Source organism: Theropithecus gelada, chromosome 12 (assembly GCF_003255815.1).
Source record: "Theropithecus gelada isolate Dixy chromosome 12, Tgel_1.0, whole genome shotgun sequence".
Classification (NCBI taxonomy): Eukaryota; Metazoa; Chordata; class Mammalia; order Primates; family Cercopithecidae; genus Theropithecus; species Theropithecus gelada.
Window position 1 is genome coordinate 78,206,598 of NC_037680.1, and position 23,243 is coordinate 78,229,840.

Here is a 23,243-nt window from a genome sequence, read left to right on the forward strand (position 1 = left end):
ACCCCAGGGTGAGTCAATCTTTTTGTTTCATTCAACTTATTGGATGACGCCCACCCACACTAGGGAGAGCAACCTGCTTTCCTCAGTGTGCCAGTTTAAAAGTGAATCTCATCAAAAACACCCTCCTCTCAGAACAATTTTTGACCAACAGCTAGGTACCTATGACTGCCACTAACATGTCATTAGATCTGTTGCATGATATGATCCAAATGGCAGAGCAGCTTGCATGGCAGCCTGGACCTGTTGCAGAGCCTTCTCTTGTTCTGGGTCCCACTCAAAACTAGCAGCTTTTTGAGTCATCCAGTAAGTGGTCCAGAATAACACACCCAAAGGAGGAACAGATTACCTCCAAAATCCAGAGAGGCCCACCTGTGGTTATTTCTCCAGGTGTTGTATCTGTTTTTTGTTGTAGGAGAAGCCAGATGCAAAAACCCATCCTTCACTGTGTACAGGATATCACCACCCATACCATGGACCCCTAGAAATTTCACTGAGGCAGAAGGCCCTTGAATTTTTGTCATATTTATTTCCCACTCTCCGACACAAAGATGTCTTATCAATAAGTCTAGAGTAGTTGCTACTTCTTGCTCACCGGGTCCAATCAGCACGTCATCAATAAAATGGACCAGTCTGCTATGTTGTGGAAGAAAAAGGCAATCAAGATCCCTGGAAACTAAATTGTAATGTAGGGCTAGAGAGCTGATATACTCCTAAGTTAGGACAGTGAAGGTGTATTGCTCACCTTGCCAGCCAAAAGCAAACTGTTCCTGCTGGTCTTTATTAACAGGCATGGAGAAATAAGCATTTGCCAGATCTGTAGCTGCACTCCAGATACCAGGGGATATGTTAATTTTCTCAAACAATGAAACCACATCTGGTGTAGCAGTTGCAATTGAAGTTGTCACTTGGCTAAGCTCACAAGAATCCACCGTCTTCTTCATCTGTCTTCTTCACAGGTCAAACATGGGAGTTAAATGGAGATGTGGTGGAAATCACCATTCCTGTGTTTTTCAGGTCCTTGATGGTGACACTAATCTCTGCAATTCCTCCATGCAGTATTGCTTTCGGTTTACTACTTTCATAGATGGAGGGAGTTCTATGGCTTCTTCTTGGCCTTTCCCAACATAATAGCCTTCAATCAATAGATCAGGAAACCAATGATTCTGCCAGTTACTGAGAATATCTATTCCAATTATGCATTCTAGAACCAGGGAAATAACCACTGGATATATTCAGGGACTCACAGAGCCAACTGTGAGAAGGACCTTAGCCAAAACTCTATTGATCACTTGAGCTCCATAAGTCCTTACTCTGACTGCTGGACCACAGTTACATTCAGAGTCTTCCGGAATTAGTGTTAGTTCAGAGACAGTGTCTAGTAGTCCCCAAAAGCCCTGATTGTTCCCTTCTCCCTAGTGCACAATTACCATGATAAAAGGCCACAGGTCCCTTTGGGGAAGACTGGGAGAAATACTAACGGCATACATTTTTGGAAGTATACTAGGGTCCTTTCTTGAGGTGACCCAACCTCCCTTTCATTAAAGGAGTTCTGAGTCTGTAAAGTAGATCAAGTCTGGGAATTGATTGAGAGATCGTGATTCTGTTTTTATGATGCAGATTAGACTTTTGTTCCCTCAACCTAGAACTTTTCTGCTTATACGGATCAGGTTAGAATTCAGTAGGCTTCCTATCTATTCATGTCTAGGAACACAGGATCAGATAGCCAACACCATAGGTCTGCACTACTAAGACTATTCTTATTACTTACTTGATTCTACTGTCCATTATGGTAACCATACCCACCTTGCCTTTGGCAGTTGAGTATCTTCACTTGGTTCCTGCCACCCTGGGACCCAATTACTCCCATTGCATTTAAGTTTCCCAATTCAGTGACTGCAGGTGCCACTGTAAAGTCTAGCCCAGAGGGAAGAGCAATCACGGAGCTCTTTAAGGATGCCAGGGTACCCTTCACAAACTCATTTCTCATAGTCATGGTAAAACGTGTGTCTTTTGGACCCTCCCAGGATGGGTGAGTCGATCTTAAATGGCAAGTCCACTCTAACATAATTTCTCTGAACCTCTAAAACCCTTCCTCTACATTAATCGAGCATTTCTAACTAATTCACTGTGAGCCATCTTTTGGTTCCTTTTTCAGTCATTCAACTAAACAAGCTATGAGAGCCCTTTCTAACTCCCCAAGCTGCAGCATTAAATGCAAAAATCTCTGCTTAGGCCAGCTGCAGTGGCTCACGCCTGCAATCCCAGCACTTTCCGAGTCTGAAGTGGGTGGATCGTTTGAGCGCAGGAGTTCGTGACCAGCCTGGGCAACACGGAAAAACCCTGTCTCTACAAAAAATACAAAAATTAGTCAAATGTGGTAACACGTTTGGGAGCTACTTGGGAGGCTGAAGAGGGAGGATTGATTGAGCCTCAAGAGGTCAAGGCTGCAGTGAACCGTGATCTGTTGCCTGGGCAACAGAACAAGACCCTGTCTCCAAAAAGTAAATAAATAAAAATAATCTCTGTTTAGTAAGTCCATGTCAATAAACTCAGCCTGATCCAACTTTATTTTCCTTCCACCATCATCCCCTGCCCTTAATATCCATCCCTATACATGTTCTCCAGATTTCTGTCTGTATAAATTTAAAAACTCAAATAGTTCTTTTAGAATATATATGGAATATATTCCCGAGGACCCAAAGGAGTAAAATTTGCTCACATTTGAGAAGCATAAACCTACAATGATGATGATGGTAATGAAAAATATTTATTAATTTTATAAATAGGTAACAACTAATTAGGCATTTTGCTATTTGCTACCATGTTCTAAGTACTTTACATGTAACTTATTTAATCATCATAGTAACTCAATTGGGTAGTTTTAATTTTTATCCCATTCAACAAATGAAGCATAAAGAGCCTAAGTAACTTGCCCAAGGTCGTATAGGATGTGAGCCCATGCAGTCTGGCTCTAGGGCCTGAACTCTCAATCACTGTGTCTTGCCCCTGCCAATTACTCTAGCTCATCCCTCGTTGCTCTCCTCCTTGCTCCTAATCTCTTAGCCACTCTCAACTGAAGACTGTTCTCCAACATAATAGAGCCTCTTATGGCTCCCCGCTTTTATTTATGTGCCCTATCAAGAGAATGTGTCCCCTCACTCCTCCAAAATCAGCCAGATGCACTACTACCACTTTTACAAGTCTCACTCTAAGCACTTTCTTTTGTGGAGCCTTATTTAATCATTCTTTCCTCCCCAACTTCCCTAACAAGAATTAGAAGCTCCTTGGCTGTCTCACAGTTCTTTTTTGGTTCTTGAAGGGCTTTTATTCCATTTGCATCATCATAGTAATTATTTTTTATGTTACTTTGCATCAAGGGCAAGGAGAAGGCTTCACATGTCTTTGTATCTGCCATGACTTGGGGATATAGCAGACATTCAATAAATGTTTATTTAATCAATGTATGAAGAAGAAAAATAAATAAACATAAGAAAAAATTCAGCTTTACTATTTCAACAAATCACCAATATCAAATAGATAGAGAATTTTAATGATAATATCCAGTGTTGGTGAGACTATAGGAAAATAAGCACTTCAGAACACAATTTCCCGTTCAATACCTAATTCCCTCAATCCCATTTCAGCTTTTTTCCATTTCTTATTCTTGGATAACACTATAGATTAAATCTCTTTCTCAGGTGCTTATTTTTCTATAATCTATTTTTATTGTTGAAATTTCAAGATTGATTAGTATACTATATTTTAAGTTACTTTTGGTTTGCTAATGACTTTTTTTTTTTACCATAGACTTTTTACAGACGATTTTATAGCAGTTGGAGTGGTGTGGAGGTAAGGGTAACATTACTATACTGCAGGGCAGAAAATTGATAACTATCAGACAGTCTGATGTTAAGTCTCTCACCTCTTTTCCCAAAAGGGGTATCTCCTTAGCCTGCTTTCCTTATTAAGCTACTCCTCCCTTCCCTCCTTCAGCCATGAACTTGGCACTCCTTCTCTTCTTTTATCTCCACACATCCTCAACTCCTCTATCCAGGGCTATACCCAGAAATTAAAAATTTCTCCCTGTTATTAAGCAAAACAATTCACTACTCTCTGCACCTCAGAGTCTGCCCCATCTTGGCCATGTCCTGGGGACTTCTTAAAAGAACTCCACCAAAATGCTCCACCAAACGGATTAAAATTGTTTTAAATGTCACATGATCTGACCATATTAACGAGACTTAAAACACTTACGTCACGGGATCTGTTCTTTCTGGAGGTGGTGTAGGATTCATAAACATGGATGGTTCAGTAATTTTCTGAAGAGGTTTTAACTGAAAAAAAAATGTAAGTGTATTTTAGCACTGCTTAGTTACAATTAAAACTCACTAATTGTAATACCACACCATATTAATACCATAATGCTATGAATAACCCAGGACTATGAAATAGGCCTTAAATGAGACATGTAAGGAAATAAGGAATTAAGAGAGGAAAGAAAAAATGAACATTTATTAGGTACTAAATATTTGCCAAGCATTTTATTATACTTTTAATCTTATTTAACTATCTCAATAAACCTATACGGTAAGTAACTAAGCATATTCTACAGATGATACTGAAGATCAGTAATTTGTTCAAGGCTACACACACAATAGGCAAAAGTCAGGACTTGAATGTAGCTTTGTCTGCCCCCAGTGTAGTGCCCTGTTTACAGTATCACGATAGGTTAAGTAGGGGACCATATCACTGAAAAGTTCATAGATATAAAATCAAGTTTTTATTTTGAACTTTTATTATATATCCCATTTTTTTCCGTACAATTCCTTTGTTCCTGGTTTTTAGTAGATTCCACCTACATAAAATAATACTTGCCCAGTTTTATCTGAAAAGAATACCTCTCCTTAAAAATGACTATTACTACATATTATACTTAAGTTCAGACACAAAACCTACCTCTGGAGTTGGTGCTCATGTGCTATAACTGTCACAAAAGGAGTAAACAATTAGGGGTCCCTATAAGGCCTAATTATGATAAGAAATTTTTAAAATAACAGAAGAAAAAGTAAAAAATCAAAGCAAAGAAGGGAAAAAAAGCTTGTTCCTTGTGGCTTTCATCTGTATATTACTTCTGATTCAAAATGTATTAAACATCATTATAATATAGGCAAAATTTTAAAACATATTACAGAGACTTCTCAGTTAACATAGTGGTAGACTTGTTTAATAAGGCTGATATCTTCACGCTCAATTCCTAATTTAAAAAGACCCAAAGGCCGGGCACGGTGGCTCAAGCCTGTAATCCCAGCACTTTGGAAGGCCGAGACGGGCGGATCACGAGGTCAGGAGGTCGAGACCATCCTGGCTAACACGGTGAAACCCTGTCTCTACTAAAAAATACAAAAACAAAAACTAGCTGGGCGAGGTGGCGGGCGCCTGTAGTCCCAGCTACTCGGGAGGCTGAGACAGGAGAATGGCGTAAACCCGGGAGGCGGAGCTTGCAGTGAGCTGAGATCAAGCCACTGCACTCCAGCCCGGGCGACAGAGTGAGACTCCGTCTCAAAAAAAAAAAAAAAAAAAAAAGACCCAAAACTTTAAAAAGGAAAAACTGAAAGTGAAAAATGATATGCAAATAAAGGTCATTTCCCCTACACAACAGCAGCACCAACAGGACTGCATTTTTGAATACCATAAAACTGATGATGCCGGGCGCGGTGGCTCAAGCCTGTAATCCCAGCACTTTGGGAGGCCGAGATGGGCGGATCACGAGGTCAGGAGATCGAGACCATCCTGGCTAACACGGTGAAACCCCGTCTCTACTAAGAAATACAAAAAATAGCCGGGCGAGGTGGCAGCGCCTGTAGTCCCAGCTACTCGGGAGGCTGAGGCCGGAGAATGGCGTGAACCCGGGAGGCGGAGCTTGCAGTGAGCTGAGATCCGGCCACTGCACTCCAGCCTGGGCGACAGCGCGAGACTCCATCTCAAAAAAAAAAAAAAAATAAAAAATAAAAAAAAATAAAACTGATGACATCCACGAATATTAAGAGTTATTTCAATATTTGATGACAGTATATATTGGTACAACTTTTCTGGAACAATTCCTTGAAAAGGTCATTGTTCTGGACAAGAATTTCCTTTCTAGGAATCTGGCCTAAGGACATAATGAAAGAAAAGGATATAGGTTAGTACATAAAAGTATTTGTGGCAATGTGGACCTATGGTAGTGAATTTAAAGGAGGAAGTCAAAACTAGGAAGATATCTTCTTTGGGTTTATTACTCTCTTGATGAATCAAGGAGAGTTGAAATAGCATCAGATGTTGAAATAACTGTGGAGGAAAGGACCGTATGAGTACAAAATATTATCTGAATTAGATCAATTACTCCATTTTGTTTTCCCAGAGCAGGATCTCACTGTGTTGCCCAGGCTGACTCATGTGATCCTCCTGCTTCAGCCTCCAGAATAGCTAGGATTACAGGTGTGAGCCACCAGGCCAGGCAATTACTCAATTTTTAATAACTATTTTTAGATGCAGAAATCTACACTGATTTCTTGAATACTGGTGCCTTAAATTACATCAATATGTATGTGTACACACAAATAAAAGCAAGTTTTATTTTATTTTTTTGAGACAGAGTCTCACTCTATCGCCCAGGTTGGAGTGCTGTGGTACGATCTCGGCTCACTACAACTCCCGTCTCCCAGGTTCAAGCGATTCTCCTGCTCCAGTCTCCCGAGTAGCTGGGATTACAGGTGCCTGCCACCATGCCCGGCTAATTTTTGTATTTTTAGTAGAGATGGGGTTTCGCCGTGTTGGAAAGGCTGGTCTCGAACTCCCAGCCTCAGGTGATTCACCCAGCTCGGCCTCCCAAAGTGTTGAGATGATGGGTGTGAGCCACCACGCCTAGCCTAAAATCAAGTTTTATAATAAAGACATGTCGAATAAAATATCATTGCTTTAAAATGTATAAACAAATCATAGTAAAGTCTCATCTTTCTTTAGGCTGAAGAAAAGCCCACATACCCCAAGATCGGGAGGTAAAGAAGCATCTTTTAAAAATATTTATTTTAAATAATTGATCAAACTGAAATAGAGCCTCAGAAGAGGATAATTTGACTGAAGAGTTACAACAGAATACATCTTTTAAAAGCGGGGAACTAACCTGATGTGAAAATCCATAACCAAAGTTTCCATAGGAGAACATAAATTCCACCTCCAGCCTGCAGACAAACTAAACATGTGGTAAATTTTATTGTTTGATCAGGATGATATTTTAATAGAGAAGTGACAAAAAGTGATATTTTTACTTTACAGATCTGTAAGTTAGAAAAGCCAAAGTATGAACCTCCCGACTTTTAAAAAAGCATTTACACAAGGAACTCCTACAGAAGAATTTATTGAGTTCCTAAAATGTTAAAACCTTTTATGTTAAAGTTAAGTAGTATTATACAATTAAAATATGGAAAATATCAACTTCTAATTGTTACTAGGATTACAATGAGACACTGACACACATATATATACATGTAGATTCATACATGTATATGAATAAATATACATTCATGCATGTATATTTTTAAATATTTACTAACACTCCTCTTACCTCCAGTCCCAGTTTCAGATAAAATTTTGATTTAGACAAGTGATTTCACTTCTCTGCAACCCAGGTTGCTTATATGTGAAATAAAGGAGGGCATGAGAGGTAATAAAGTCAAGTGTCCATCATTCTGTTTTTTATGTTCCTGGCCCCTGTTTTGGCCACTGGCAGCAAAAGTCTCTCTGAATAGAAAGATCAATTAATCTAACTACTAATTTTAAGGACTTAAAAAGAAATTAAATTAAGAACTGTAAACAACTCTTTAGAAACTCCCCAGAGAAAAAAATAATACTTCCTCAATTTAGCAAGTGAGGCTCCTGAGGCTATGCAGTCAAGGCAGCAGCCAGAGGCATTCTACTCTCTTACCCAGTGATTTCTAATTTTCTTTATCACCATTTAGCAAAAAAAAAAAAAAGAGAGAGGAGGAGGAGGAAGAGATTTTTGTTAGTAAATATTGTACTTCCTATTTCATACATTTCTACTATTTCAAACAGTGACTGGTACAGTAACTAAAAGAATAAAAAACATGTAGGCTACAAATAATATCAGAGTAAAGTTACATGAAATGTTAAGAAAATATTACATGCACATAAAACTTAAGAAGTTTCAGGAAAGTCCTTACTACGTTTCTATGCAACACTTGGACTTCTTCAATGAAGCACCCTTTCTAGAAAAAATAAAATAAAAGATTTTAAATATAGAATTACTCATGTATTTCCCTGTATATTATCTCAACCAAGGGTCCCCAACCCCTAGACTATGGAGTGGTACTGGTCCATGGCCCATTAGGAACTGGGCTGCACAGCAGGAAATGAGTGGTGGGCAAGCGAGCAAAGCTTCATCTGTATTTACAGCCACTTCCCATCACTCACATTACCGCCTGAGCTTCACCCCCTGCCAGATCAGTGGGGGCATTAGATTCTCACAGGAGCACGAACTCTATTGTGAACTGTGCATGCAAGGGATCTAGGTTGCGAGCTCCTTGTGAGAATCTAATGCCTGATGATCTGTCATTGCCTCCCATCATCCCCAGATGGGACTGTCTAGTTGCAGGAAACCAAGCTCAGGGCTCCCACTGATTCTACGTTCTGGTGAGTTAGTTGTATAGTTATTTCACTATATATTACAATGTAATAATAATAGAAATAAAGTGCACAATAAATGTAATGCACTTGAACCATCTCGACCCACCCTCCCCACGCTGGTCTGTGGAAAAATTTGCTTCCACAAAAATCATCCCTGGTGCCAAAAAGGTTGGGGACCGCTGATCTAAACCACAAATCAGGTAATAATTTTTCAAATGCACATATGAACCTAATAGCCAAAGTACAAACATAAGGAATGTTCAAAAGAAGAAAATAAAAATTCCAAGTTCAAGTAACAGAAATAAATGTATTTATATTATGTTGTAGACAAAAATGTTCTGCTAAGTTACAGTTCACCTTTTTGAAAGTCTTAAAGGAACTGCCATGCCTACATTGCTTTTGAGGGTGTATTGAGCATCCTTGACATAACTAACTCCATCTTAGAAAAGGACTCCATTTTATATTTTATAGGGCACTTTGCCAATAAGGATAAGATGTTTCGTTTAATGCACAAATAAAAAAATAAAGACTACGTTCAATCAGATAAGGACAGAAACAAGCACACTCTTCCACTATCTGTTTTCAGCAGAGGACTCTGTGACTATAAAAGATTAGGCTTCCAGCAGCTCGAAACAGCCATCTTAACTGACACCATCTTACAGCCACTTGTGATAAGAACTTGACTTCTGCCACTGAAGGTTCTGCAACCTCAGACTCCTCCTTGCAAAACTGATGGACTGCCCAGCCCAGACCAGAGCTCCTTTTGTCTTCTTTGCTCCCCATAGGCCAGTTCGTTAACCTTTTCTCCTATTTCTTTTTCCTCTTGATATCAAATGTTACTTTGTTGTAGAATGTAATGTTTACATATTAAGTGTACTATTAGGTATGTTTGCAATATGGACTGACTTGTGGAGTGGCCTAAGCCTGTGTGCCCATGGCATGCCAAGTGAACGGGAGGTACTGAGGAGAACTGGCTCCTTGGGAACTCCATGTAGCTTGTGGCTTTCGTGATTGAAATAGCATTAATAAAAGCCTGACATTGTCGAAAGACACAAACATGCATGGGCCTGGTTACCTCTAACCTTGCACCCTCCTGAGAGAGGGGTTACTTAAACATAATTCTACATGAAAGCTGACTCCTGATAGGACTGAGTACTTCTCTCATCTCTCAGGGATGGCTGGATCTTTCAAACCACGTTAACCTTTGGTATCCTTGCTCAATATCTAGTCATCTCTGCTGTTATGAGTAGGTCCACAATTTTCCAGAAGCTTTTTGAGTGCCAAAATGACACCAGAAGTAAAAAATTCCATACCTGGCCTATGTGACAAGTCACAATCAATATACAAAGAAGACTTTGTTTCATGCACAAAATTATTTAAAATATTATATAAAATTACCACTAGGCTATGTGTATAATATGTATATGAAACATAAATGAACTTCATGTTTAGAATTGGGTCTCATCCCCAAGCTATCTCATTATGTGTATGCAAATATTCCAAAAAAAAAAAAAAAATTAGAAGTCCAAAATGCCTCTGGTCCCAAGCTTTTTCAGATAAGTGATATTTAACCCGTACAGACATTCTGGAAAATACTATGGGTGTTACTCAAAAAATTAAAAATATCATTACTATATGATCCAGCAATCCCACTTCTGAGTATACATTTAAAGGGATTGAAATCAGTATGTCAAAGAGATATCTGCACTCATGTCAGCACGATAGCCAAGATGTGGAAGCAACCTAGTGTCCATCACCAAATGAACAGATGAGTATGTGGTGTATATACCTACATGCAATGGAATACTATGCAGCTTTAAAATAAAAAGAAATTCTGTCATTTGTGACATGGATGAAACTGGAGAATCTTACGCTAAGTGAAATAAGCCAGGCAGAGAAAGACAAACACTGTATGATCTCACTTATGTGTGGAATCTAAACAAGTCAATCTCATAGAAACAGTAGAAAGGTGGTTACCAGAGGCTGGGGAGTAGGGGTAGGAATGGAGAAAGGGAGGATGTGTATAAAGTTAGACTGGAGGAGCAGGTTCTAGTGATCTACTGCACTGCCTGGTTAATAATAACGTATTGTATGTTTCAAAATTGCTGAATAAAATAGATTTTCATCATCCTCATTATAAAAAAAGATAAGTTGGTGAGGGGATGGAAATATTAATTGGTTTGATTGAACCTTTTTCAGTGTATACATAGATCAAAACATCACATTGTACCCCATAAATATATGCAGTATTTGTCAATTAAAAATAAATAATCAGCTAAAAAATTAATTTATGGGCAAACAGGAATATATCCATATGGAATTTTATACAGCAGCAAAAAATTAAGACTAGCTAAGTGTATTAATATTAGAAACATACTATACTTAGAAATATAAAGTAATATTTCTACAATCATACATAAGTAGCAAAGTTATGAAAAAATAAGGGAATAATAAATACAAAGTTTTGGATAATCATTTTTTCTTGAGGGAGAGGGAGGAGACAGAAGATGGCAACAAGCAGCAACATAAAGACTTGAACTCTATGTTTATTATAATAAAACAGAGAAAATGCAAAAATCTTGTATTATAAAAGTCCTTTAGACCTCATCTTCTCCCTATGCTATATGCTATGGTTGTCATATGCATTACCTCTCCAAACATTATAAACCGCACAGATCAGGTTATGATTTTTACTTTAAATAGTCACACAAATTTTAAAGAAAGTTATAAGAAAACAATAGTCTTTCCTCTAGCACCTCCATTCTGCTGTTGAGCCCAATCCGCAAATTTTTAATTTCAGATATTTTACTTTTCAGTTCCAGAATACGCATTTGGGTCTTTTTATATTTTCTATTTTTCTGTTTATGTTTATAAGAAAGAATTGGAAAGAAACTCTGAACAATGAAACATTATATTAGAATTGTGGAATGATGGGTGATTTTTGAATTTTAAAAAATTTACCTTTGTATTTTACAATATTAGCATATTATTGATCTTATAAAAATAAATATTGAAAAGTTTGCATATATGCTTCTAGTCTAAGTATCTAAGTTTCTACATTTTCTTCAACAAAAATTAACTAATATGTAATGTCACATATTTTGATGCCTAAATTGCCATAGTCAAAGGAACTTTAGTCATTTCCAAAGATCTTCTCCCAAAATATTTTTGAGACTCTCTGGTTGCTTATATTTATGCATTACTCCATATGTTTATCTCCTTCTTCATCTCTTTCTATGTATTAGAAATTTATCTGATTTTCCCCAAGTTCTTATCATGAAAATTTTCAAACACACAAACCACTCAAAAGACTCTAATAAATACACTCTGTGGAGGAGTAAAGAAATTCAAATATTTGTTTAATAGTGTGCCATTTTTTAAAATCTCTGTGTGTGTATAGATATATGTTTGCTGATCTATTTATAAGTTGCAATCATCATTACTCTTCATTCCCAATTTTAAAACTTTACCTTGGATACTGTAAAAATAAGAATATTCATACTTATATATCTACAATATCAGTATTACACCCAAGAAAATTAACAATTCTAGAATTTTTTCTAATATTCAGTAAATATTTATTAAAATTTCCTAATTGTCCCAAGAATGTCTTTTATTTATGTTTATGTTTTCTTTTTTGAGACAGGGTCTCACTCTGTTGCCCAGGCTGGGGTGCAGTGGTGCAATCATGGCTCACTGCAGCCTCGACCTCACTGGGCTTACGTGATTCTCCTGCCTCAGCCCCGCGTGTAGCTGGGACTACAAGCAGGTGTCACCATGCCTGGCTAATTTTTTGTGGGTGTTTTTTTGTGGGTTTTGTTTTGTGGGTTTTGGGGTTTTTTTTGTTTGTTTGTTTTAGAGAAGGGGTTTTACCATGTTCCCCAGGCTGGTCTCAAACTCCTGGGTTCAAGCAATCCACCTCCCTCAGCTTCCCAAAGTCCTGGAATCACAGGTGTGAACCACCATGCCTGGCTCCCAAGAGAGTCTTTTATAACTTTTCCAAATCTGTATTCAGTCAAATTGGTGGTATCTCTTTAAATCTAGAACAGTTTCTTCCATCTTTGGTGCATTTTTTTTTTTTTTTTTTTTTTTTGAGACGGAGTCTGGCTCTGTCGCCCGGGCTGGAGTGCAGTGGCCGGATCTCAGCTCACTGCAAGCTCCGCCCCCCGGGTTCACGCCATTCTCCTGCCTCAGCCTCCCAAGTAGCTGGGACTACAGGCGCCCGCCGCCTCGCCCGGCTAGTTTTTTTTTTTTGTATTTTTTAGTAGAGACGGGGTTTCACCGTGTTCGCCAGGATGGTCTCGATCTCCTGACCTCGTGATCCGCCCGTCTCGGCCTCCCAAAGTGCTGGGATTACAGGCTTGAGCCACCGCGCCCGGCCTTTTTTTTTTTTTTTTTTAAATGATCACCGCTATTTAAAGAATCTACACTGGTATGTCCCATTTCTGTATCATCTCAAGGTATTGTTTAACTTTTTCCCTACTTACTAAATTCCCGTAAACTTGAAGTTAGTTCTACACACTCAGCTTGATTAGATTTGGGTTGAACTTTTTTGTTTTTTGTTTTTTGTTTTTGAGGCAGGGTCTTGCTCTGTCACCCAAGCTGGAGTGCAGTAGTACGATCATAGCTCACTGCAGTCTTGAACTCCTGGACCCAATCAATCCTTCTGCCTCAATCTCCCAAGTCACTTGGACTATAGGCACATGCCACCACACCTGGCTAATTCTGTGTGTAGAGACAGGGTCTTGCTATGTTGCCAGACTGGTCTCCAACTCCTGGCCTCAACAACTCTCCCACTTTAGTCTCCCAAAGTGTTGGGATTACAGGCCTGAGCCACCGCAGCCAGCCAGGTTAAACATTTCTGATGACGATAAGTCACAGATAATGTTGTGTATATCACATTGTATCACTACAGGAAGTACATGATGCTGAGTTATCCGCAATTCATTATGCTAAATTCGAGCTCTTGGTTAAAGTGGCAACTACCACATCTCTCTATTGTAGAGGAACATTTCCCCTGCACTGTTACTATGGCGCCATGCAAATATCTTGCTTCCCAATAACCTTTTACCTAATGGTTTTTGGTGCCATTACTAAATATTGACTGAATTAATCATTATTCATTATAAAGAGTTGCAAAAACAATAATTTGTAATTCTTTCATTACTTCCACATTCATAAACTGGTATTCTTTTGTTTTAAAAATTTCCTTTTTCTTCCTATGCCACCTCTTTTCTTTTCTTTTTTGAAGATTATCACGGAGTCATGAATTTTCCTTTATTCAGAATGTTGTAATTATCTATGTTCAAGTTATTCTGAAGTTGGCCAATAGGAGTCCCTGCAATCTGGCTGTTGACATAACCCCATTAGTCTTTGAAGACTTCCTTGCTGTATGCAACAAAAAATATTCCTGAAAATACTTCAGGTTGTTTGTACTTATTCACTAATCAATAAGTTCTTGACTCTGAGTTCAACACAACCACAAAATGAGCTGCTGGAAAGTGAAAAGGACTCCTAGAAAGGAGAAAACAAGAGGGAAGCAACCACAAAATCTGTGTATAAACTCTGCCCACATCTTTGGCTAACCCCTAAAAGACACATGCACAAGGAAGTCTATAAGCAGCCCAGCTAAGGATGAAAGAACTAAACCAAAATTTGTGTTGCCAACTAAGAGACAGAGTTTGCGGCTTCAGTCATGTCTTAAGACATTTCAGAAACATAATAAAACATGTATAACTCTATTTAGCCATTCTACAATGTATACATATTTCAAAACATCATCTGTACATGATAAATATATGCAACTTTTATTTGCAAATTTAAATAGCCAGGCACGGTGGCTCAGGCCTGTAATCCCAACACTTTGGGAGGCTGAGGCGGGCAGATTATTTGAGCTCAGGAGTACGAGACCAGCCTGGGCAACATAGCAAAACCCTGTCTCTACTAAAAATTCAATGAGTAGTCAGGTGCAGTGGCATGTACCTGTAGTCCCAAATAGTGGGGAGGCTGAGGCAGGAGAATCCCTTGAGCCAGGGAGGAGGAGGCTGCAGTGGGCCAGGAAATTTTATTTTCCAGAAAGTTAGTTAGTGATACAACCTAAAAGTCTGAGTGTGGGTTTTTTGGTTACTTAATTTCATATATATATATGTATTGTGGAAAATATTTTTTTTTTGAGATGGAATATTGCTCTTGTTGCCCAGGCTGGAGTGCAATGGCACGATCTCGGCTCACCGCAACCTCCGCCTCCCAGGTTCAAGCGATTCTCCTGCCTCAGCCTCCCAAGTAGCTGGGATTACAGGCATGCGTCACCATGTCCAGCTAATTTTGTATTTTTAGTAGAGATGCGGTTTCTCCATGTTGGTCAGGCTAGTCTCGAACTCCCAACCTCAGTTGATCTGTCCGCCTTGGCCTCCCAAAGTGCTGGGATTACAGGCTGGAAAATAAATTTTTAAAAACATTATGCTACTATAAGCCAACTCTTTTAAAAAATATATAGCCAAAGGGAGATTTTATTTCTTAAGCACACGAATTTGAAGGCAGATGATAAACAAAAAAGCCCGTCAAGTATAATAAATCACAACAACAAACTGGACAACCAACTGGCAACATGATACCAAGGTGAAAAAAATCATTTATACATACCTGAATTACTTCATAAAGGTGTACCTGAACACTCCCTAACAAGAAGGCACGTTTTTCTGTATTGTCATATTGTATGAGTTCCAATAAAATATTATTCCGCTCATCATCATAACGTCTGGGAACCTCAATATCAGAATATATAAGAAAAGCAGCATTAAATTTGAGCCTAAATATTTCTGAACACATACATCCACTATACTATTACATTATTTGCATACCTAGTGATTCGTTTTTATATGTTATTAGCTTTGTAACTTTCAACCTCACAGTCACATATATACTAATATCAACAAAATGAAGATCTTGCTTATATCTAACGGCAATTATCGTCTTTTGGAAACACTCATTGCCTACATTCTCTTTTTAACGCTATACAAAAGTTCACCCTCAATACTCTATTGAAATTACACTATCAAAGATAATCAACTACCCAATATGAAATCCAAATAATCCAGATAATCCAAATACAGGTTATCCAAATATCCAACACTAAAAAATATCTAATATCCTTTTCAGTCTCTGTTCTTTAACTTTTTGATAACACATATACTGTTGCCTGAACTTGAAACTCTCTCCCAACCCTGAGCTCTGGAGCACAGTACCATTATTATGTAACCTTTAGTATCTGTCCACTCTCTTGCTAATTAGAAACAAAGTCATGCCTCCCCACTCCTAAGAATCCAGGTGCCTTCCTACAGTGTCTCTCCTGATGGTTGACATCAGAGCCTATATCAGCCTTCTTAAAGTTATGTTCGTGACTGTCTTCCCCCGAGAAATGAGAAAAAAGGGATCTGCAAGCCCTGTGTGCCAGCAGACTAGTTAAGAGGGCAGGCTCCGTTTTTCCACAATTTGGCATTCGGATTATTGGAAACAGAAAACTACAAATGCTCAATAAAATATTTAAAATACCATTTTAAAAGCAAAACAGGGTAAATAAAATGGTGAGACATAATCATATGAAACTCTAAGTACTGGCAGACACTCAGAGAAGTAAACTAGACCCTGAAGTTACATTTGCCCTAAGGGCACTTCCCAATCAGGTGACGTAAAACTGCAGTTTGTATGGTCTTGAAAGGCAAAGTCTCTCTTGAAGACAAGACAGGATACATTTAGCAGACGGTCCTTGCCCAACCATCCTCCCAGAAAGCTGAGAACCCAAAGGGCCATGGCTTCGGTGAATGGAGAACCCCTTCTCCCATCATGTATCTATAGAAGGCTGCAAGGAAAGTTGTACTGCTGAGTAGAACGGAGTGTGGGGTCCCTAATAAGCTATAAACAAAAACCGGTTCAGTGAAATTGCAGCCTAAAGTCACAGTCATTGAATCTTATAAAAAATTTCGAGCCAGACACGTAAAATGGTTTACATGGTAAACTTTATATTATGTATATTTTGTCATAACATAAACAAATAAACAGGTCAACTTAAATTTTAAAAAATATCTCAAGTGGAATTTAGTTTAAAACTCTCCCAAACTGGTAGTGGACTCGGTTGCCTTAGAAGAAACACAAATCTTTCGTAGAGCTACTGCTTTCATCCTAGACCTCAAAGAAGTTCCACAAATAATTTTCCAAGGAAAATGAGCAGTTAACAGTCAAAAATAACTCAGTCAGCATGGAAACAAAGCGCCACAAATGAGAATAGCAAAAATAGACCTCCAAAAAACTTTAAATATTGGAATTTTAACGAGCTATGTTTACTATGTTTAAAGGAACAAAAACCAAGCTGAAAATATACTCCTGGCACAGAAAACTAAAAATGATTTAACAAACCTAAACAAGGAACAACTTGTAGATGATAACTAAAACAATTGAATAAAAACACTATTATCAACTCAACCACAAATCTGATGCAGCTTTGGAGAATTAATGAACCAGAATTAAGGAATCCCAGCACTTTGGGAGGCCAAGGCAGGTGAATTGCTCCAGCCCAGGCATTTGATACTAGCCTTGGCAACATGGCAAAATCCCATCTCTACAAAAAAATATGAAAAGTAGCCAAGCATAGTAGTGCACGTCTTTAGTCCCAGTTACTCAGGAGGCTGAGATAGGAGGATCACTTGAGCTCAGAAGGTTGAGGTTTCAGTGAGCCGTGATGGTGCCACTGCCCTCCAGTGTGGGTGACAGAGAGAGACCCTGTCTCAATAAAACTAATAATAATAAAACAAAATAAAGATCACAAGAATTATGTAGAATGCAAGGCAGAGAGACAAAGTGATAAAAAATATTTTTTATAGGTTAAAAGACATGGAAGATAGTGTAAGAATACCTAACATAAGTTAACCAGAGTCCAAGGAAAGGAAATAAAGGATTAAGAAAATGGAGCAGAGAGGCACTATTTTAAGAAATATTAGCTAGCCAGGCATAGTGGCTCATGCCTGTAATCCCAGCACTTTGGGAGGTCGAGGTGGGTGAATCATGAGGTCAGGAATTCAAGACCAGTCTGACCAACATGATGAAACCCTGTATCTACTAAAAATACAAAAATGAGCTGGGCATGGTGTCACGCACCTGTAATCCCAGCTACTCAGGAAGCTGAGGCAAGAGAATCGCTTGAACCCAGGAGGTGGAGGTTGCAGTGAGCCGAGATTGTGCCACTGCACTCCAGCCTGGGTGACAGAGTGAGACTCTGTCTCAAAAAAAAGAAAGAAAGAAAGAAAGAAAGAAAGAAAGAAAGAAAGAAAGAAAGAAAGAAAGAAAGAAAGAAAGAAAGAAAGAAAGAAATATTAACTAATAATTTTTCATAACTAATGAACATCAACAATCCAGGTTAAGCAGCCAATAAATCCAAACATAATATACAGAAACCCAAATACAGACACATCAGAGTGAAATTAGAAGAAAAATATTTATAACACACACACACACAGAGGAAGATACATTATTTTCAAAGGTGACAGACTGACAAGTGACTTCTCTTCAACAAATATGGATGCTAAGAGATAGTGAAATGATACTTCAGAAAATAACTGCAAATTTACAATTCTATACTCAATAAAATTTTCATTCAAAAATGAGAATGGCATAAAGACCTTCAAACTAATAAAACAGAAAACCAAACACCACATGTTCTCACTCGTAAGTGGGAGCTGAAAAATGAGAACACATGGACACAGGGAGGGGAACATCACACAGGGAGGGGCCTATCAAGGGGTGGGGGGATAAGGGACGAATAGCATTAGGAGAAATACCTAATGTAGGTGACGGTATGATGGGTGCAGCAAACCACCATGGCATGTGTATATCTATGTAACAAACCTGCCCATTCTACACATGTATCCCAGAACTTAAAGTATTAAAAAAAAAAAATTCCCTACAGAACAAGGAAAAAAAAAAAAAAAAAAAGACCAGGCAAACAAAATAATTATGTCACCAATTAACTCTCACAGGAAAAATAATTCTAAATAAATAGTTCTGACAGAAGGTAACTGACCCCAGGAGGATGATCTGAGCTGTAAGAAAAGTTAAAGTGGCAAATACATAGGTAAACTAAACAAATATAGACTATATTAAATAAATACAAATTACAACACAGGGGAATTAAAAGTACAAAAAAAAAGAGACCATAATAACATATTAGTTAAGGGCGATAAATGGAATTAAAGTTTCTAAGATCCTTGCTCTTCCCAGGAGAAGGATGAAGGATGAGGGTATTTTTAAACATCAAATTTGATAAGCATACAAAATTTCCATGATAGCCATTTTTAAAAAGAGTAGTGTATAATCTCCAAAACAAGAAAGAAGAAAAATGCAATGAAATTGTAAAATACAGCTGACCCTTGAACAACATGGTTTGAGCTGCATGAGTCCACTTAAACATGGTTTTTCTTTTCAATAAAAGTTAGACCCAATGTGCCTGCCTCTCCTTCTACCTCCTCCACCACTACCTCCTCTCCCACCTTTGAGACAGCAAGACCAACCTCTCTTCTTTCTCAGCCTGCTCAATGTGAAAACAAGAATGAAGACCTTTATGCTGATCCTCTTCCACTTAATGAACAGTAAATATGCTTCCTTTTCCCTATGATTTTCTTCACATTTTCTTTTCTCTAGTTGCGGTATTGTAAGAATACAATATATAAAATATAACACACAAAATATGTGTCAATCAACTGTTTATGTTATTGGTAAATATTCTAGTCAATAGTAGACTATTAGTAGTCTACTGACTGGGGAAGTCAGAGTTTTGACTGCAGAGTGGGGGTCAGTGCCTCAGTGCCTGTGTTGTCTAAGCATCAACTGTACTCAATCCTGGAGCTGAAGAAAAGAAGACAAAACAGGGAGGAAAAAAAAATAATCCACAGCGGGGGCACCCAAGATGGCCAAATAGGAACAGCTCCAGCCTCCAGCTCCCAGCGTGAGCGACACAGAAAAGAGGTGATTTCTGCATTTTCAACTGAGGTACCGGATTCACCTCTCTAGGGTGTGTTGGACAGGACAGTCAGTGCTGGTCAGTGGGTGCAGCCCGACCAGCGAGAGCTGAAGCAGGGTGAGGCATCACCTCACCTGGGAAGCGCAAGGGGGAAGAGAATTCCTTTTCCTAGCCAAGGGAAACTGAGACACACAACACCTGGAAAATCGGGTAATTCCCACCCTAACACTGCACTTTACCAAGGGTCTTAGGAAATAGCACACCAGAGATTATATCCCATGCCTGGCCCGGAGGGTCCCATGCCCACAGAGACTCCCTCATTGCTAGCACAGCAGTCTAAGATCTCACTGCAAGGGGACAGCGAGGCTGGGAGAGTTGTGCCTGCCATTGCTGAGGCTTAAGTAGGTAAACAAAGCCACCGGGAAGCTCGAAGTGGTTGGAGCCCACCACAGCTCAAGGAGGCCTGCCTGCCTCTGTAGATTCCACCTCTGGGGACAGGGCATTGCTAAAAAAAAAGCAGCAGAAACCTTGTCAGATGTAAATGACCCCATCTGACAGCTTTGAAGAGAGCAGTGGTTCTCCCAGCATGGAGCTTGAGATCTGAGAATGGACAGACTGCATACTCAAGTGGGTCCCTGACCCCCAAGTAGCCTAACTGGGAGACACCCCCACTAGGGGCAGACTGACACCTCACACCTCACATGGCTGGGTACACCTCTGAGACGAAGCTTCCAGAGCAAGAATCAGACAGCAAAACTTGCCGTTCAGCAATATTCTCTCTTCTGCAGCCTCCACTGCTGATACCCAGGCAAACAGGGTCTGGAGTGGACCTCAAGCAAACTCCAACAGACCTGCAGCTGAGGATCCTGATTGTTAGAAGGAAAACTAACAAACAGAAAGGACACCCACACCAAAACCCCATCAGTACATCAGCATCATCAAAGACCAAAGGCAGATAAAACCACAAAGATGGGGAAAAAGCAGGGCAGAAAAGCTGGAAATTCAAAACATCAGAGTGCATCTGCCCCTCCAAAGGAATGCAGCTCTTGGCCAGCAACAGAACAAAGCTAGATGGAGAATGACTTTCACGAGTTGAGAGAAGAAGGCTTCAGTCGATCAAACTTCTCAGAGCTAAAGGAGGAACTACGTACCCAGCACAAAGAAACTAAAAACCTTGAAGAAAGAATGGAAAAATGGATAACTAGAATAATCAATGCAGAGAAGTCCATAAACGAACTGATAGAGATGAAAACCATGACACGAGAACTATGTGACAAATGCACAAGCTGCAGTAACCTACTCGATCAACTGGAAGAAAGAGTATCAGTGATTGAAGATCAAATGAATGAAATGAAGCGAGAAAAGAAGTTTAGAGAAAAAAGAGTAAAAAGAAATAAACAAAGCCACCAAGAAATATGGGACAATGTGAAAAGACCAAATCTATGTCTGATTGGTGTGCCTGAAAGTGAAGTGGAGAATGGATCCAAGTTGGAAAATACTCTGCAGGATATTATCCAGGAGAACTTCCCCAACCTAGCAAAGCAGGCCAACATTTAAATTCAGGAAATACAGAGAATGCCACAAAGATACTCCTCAAGAAGAGCAACTCCAAGACACATAATTGTCAGATTCACCAAAGTTGAAATGAAGGAAAAAATGTTAAGGGCAGCCAGAGAGAAAGGCCGGGTTACCCACAAAGGGAAGCCCATCAGACTAACAGCGGATCTCTTGGCAGAAACTCTACAAGCCAGAAAAGAGTGGGGGCCAATATTCAACATTCTTAAAGAAAAGAATATTCAACTCAGAATTTCATATCCAGTCAACCTAAGTTTTGCAACTGAAGGAGAAACAAAATCATTTACAGAAAAGCAAATTTCTGAGAGATTTTGTCACCACCAGGCCTGCCCTACAAGAGATCCTGAAGGAAGCACTAAACATGGAAAGGAACGACCAGTACCAGCCATTGCAAAAACATGCCAAAATGTAAAGACCATCGATGCTAGGAAGAAACTGCATCAACTAATGAGCAAAATAACCAGCTAATATCATAATGACAGGATCAAGTTCACACATAACAATATTAACCTTAAATGTAAATGGACTAAATAGTCCAATTAAAAGACACAGACAGGCAAATTGGATAAAGAGTCAAGAACCATCAGTGTGCTGTATTCAGGAGACCCATCTCACATGCAGACACACACATAGGCTCAAAATAAAGGGATGGAGGAAGATCTACCAAGCAAGTGGAAAACAAAAAAAGGCAGGGGTTGCAATCCTAGTCTCTGATAAAACAGACTTTAAACCAACAAAGATCAAAAGAGACAAAGAAGGCCATTACATAATGGTAAAGGGATCAATTCAACAAGAAGAGCTAACTATCCTAAATATATATGCATCCAATACAGGAGCACCCAGATTCATAAACCAAGTCCTTAGAGACTTACAAAGAGACTTAGACTCCCATACAATAATAATGGGAGATTTTAACACCCCACTGTCAATGTTAGACAGATCAATGAGACAGAAAGTTAACAAGGATATCCAGGAATTGAATTCAGCTCTGCACCAAGCAGAGCTAACAGACATCTACAGAACTCTCCACCCCAAATCAACAGAACATACATACTTCTCAGCACCACATCGCACTTATTCCAAAATTGACCACATAGTTGGAAGTAAAGCAGTCCTCAGCAAATGTAAAAGAACACAAATTGTAACACACTGTCTCCCAGACCACAGTGCAATCAAACTAGAACTCAGGACTAAGAAACTCAATCAAAACTGCTCAACTATATGGAAACTGAACAACCTGCTCCTGAATGACTACTGGATACATAACGAAATGAAGGCAGAATAAAAATGTTCTTTGAAACCAACGAGAACAAAGATACAACATACCAGAATCTCTGGGACACATTTAAAGCAGTGTGTAGAGAGAAATTTATAGCACTAAACGCCCACAAGAGAAAGTGGGAAAGATCTAAAACTGACACCCTAACATCACAATTAAAATAACTAGAAAAGCAAGAGCAAATAAATTCAAAAGCTAGCAGAAGGCAAGAAATAACCAAGATCAGAGCAGAACTGAAGGAGATAGAGACACAAAAAATCCTTCAAAAAATCAATGAATCCAGGAGCTGGTTTTTTGAAAAGATCAACAAATTGATAGACCACTAGCAAGACTAATAAAGAAGAAAAGAGAGAAGAATCAAATAGATGCAATAAAAAATGATAAAGGGGATATCACCACCGACCCCAAAGAAATACAAACTACCATCAGAGAATACTATAAACACCTCTACGTAAATAAATTAGAAAACCTAGAAGAAATGGATACATTCCTGGACACATACACTCTCCCAAGACTAATCCAGGAAGAAGTTGAATCACTGAATAAACCAATAACAGGCTCTGAAATTGAGGCAATAATTAACAGCCTACCAACCAAAAAAAGTCCAGGACCAGACGGATTCACAGCCGAACTCTACCAGAGGTACAAGGAGGAGCTGGTACCATTCCTTCTGAAACTATTCCAATCAATAGAAAAAGA

General features: G+C 38.9%; 1 protein-coding gene across 3 annotated transcripts in view; it reads right to left on the reverse strand.

Moving 5' to 3' along the window:
• The window catches only part of C2CD6 (C2 calcium dependent domain containing 6), a 177,399-nt gene that overhangs the window by 125,248 nt on the left and 28,908 nt on the right, over window positions 1–23,243 (reverse strand). For all 3 annotated transcript variants that reach the window (XM_025404809.1, XM_025404808.1, XM_025404807.1), the window contains exons 5-8: window positions 15,325–15,447; window positions 8,220–8,264; window positions 7,163–7,231; window positions 4,255–4,334 (exon numbers count right to left, since the gene is read on the reverse strand). In XM_025404809.1, the coding sequence (XP_025260594.1) occupies window positions 4,255–4,334; window positions 7,163–7,231; window positions 8,220–8,264; window positions 15,325–15,447 (317 nt within the window). The remainder of the gene's footprint in view (window positions 1–4,254; window positions 4,335–7,162; window positions 7,232–8,219; window positions 8,265–15,324; window positions 15,448–23,243) is intronic.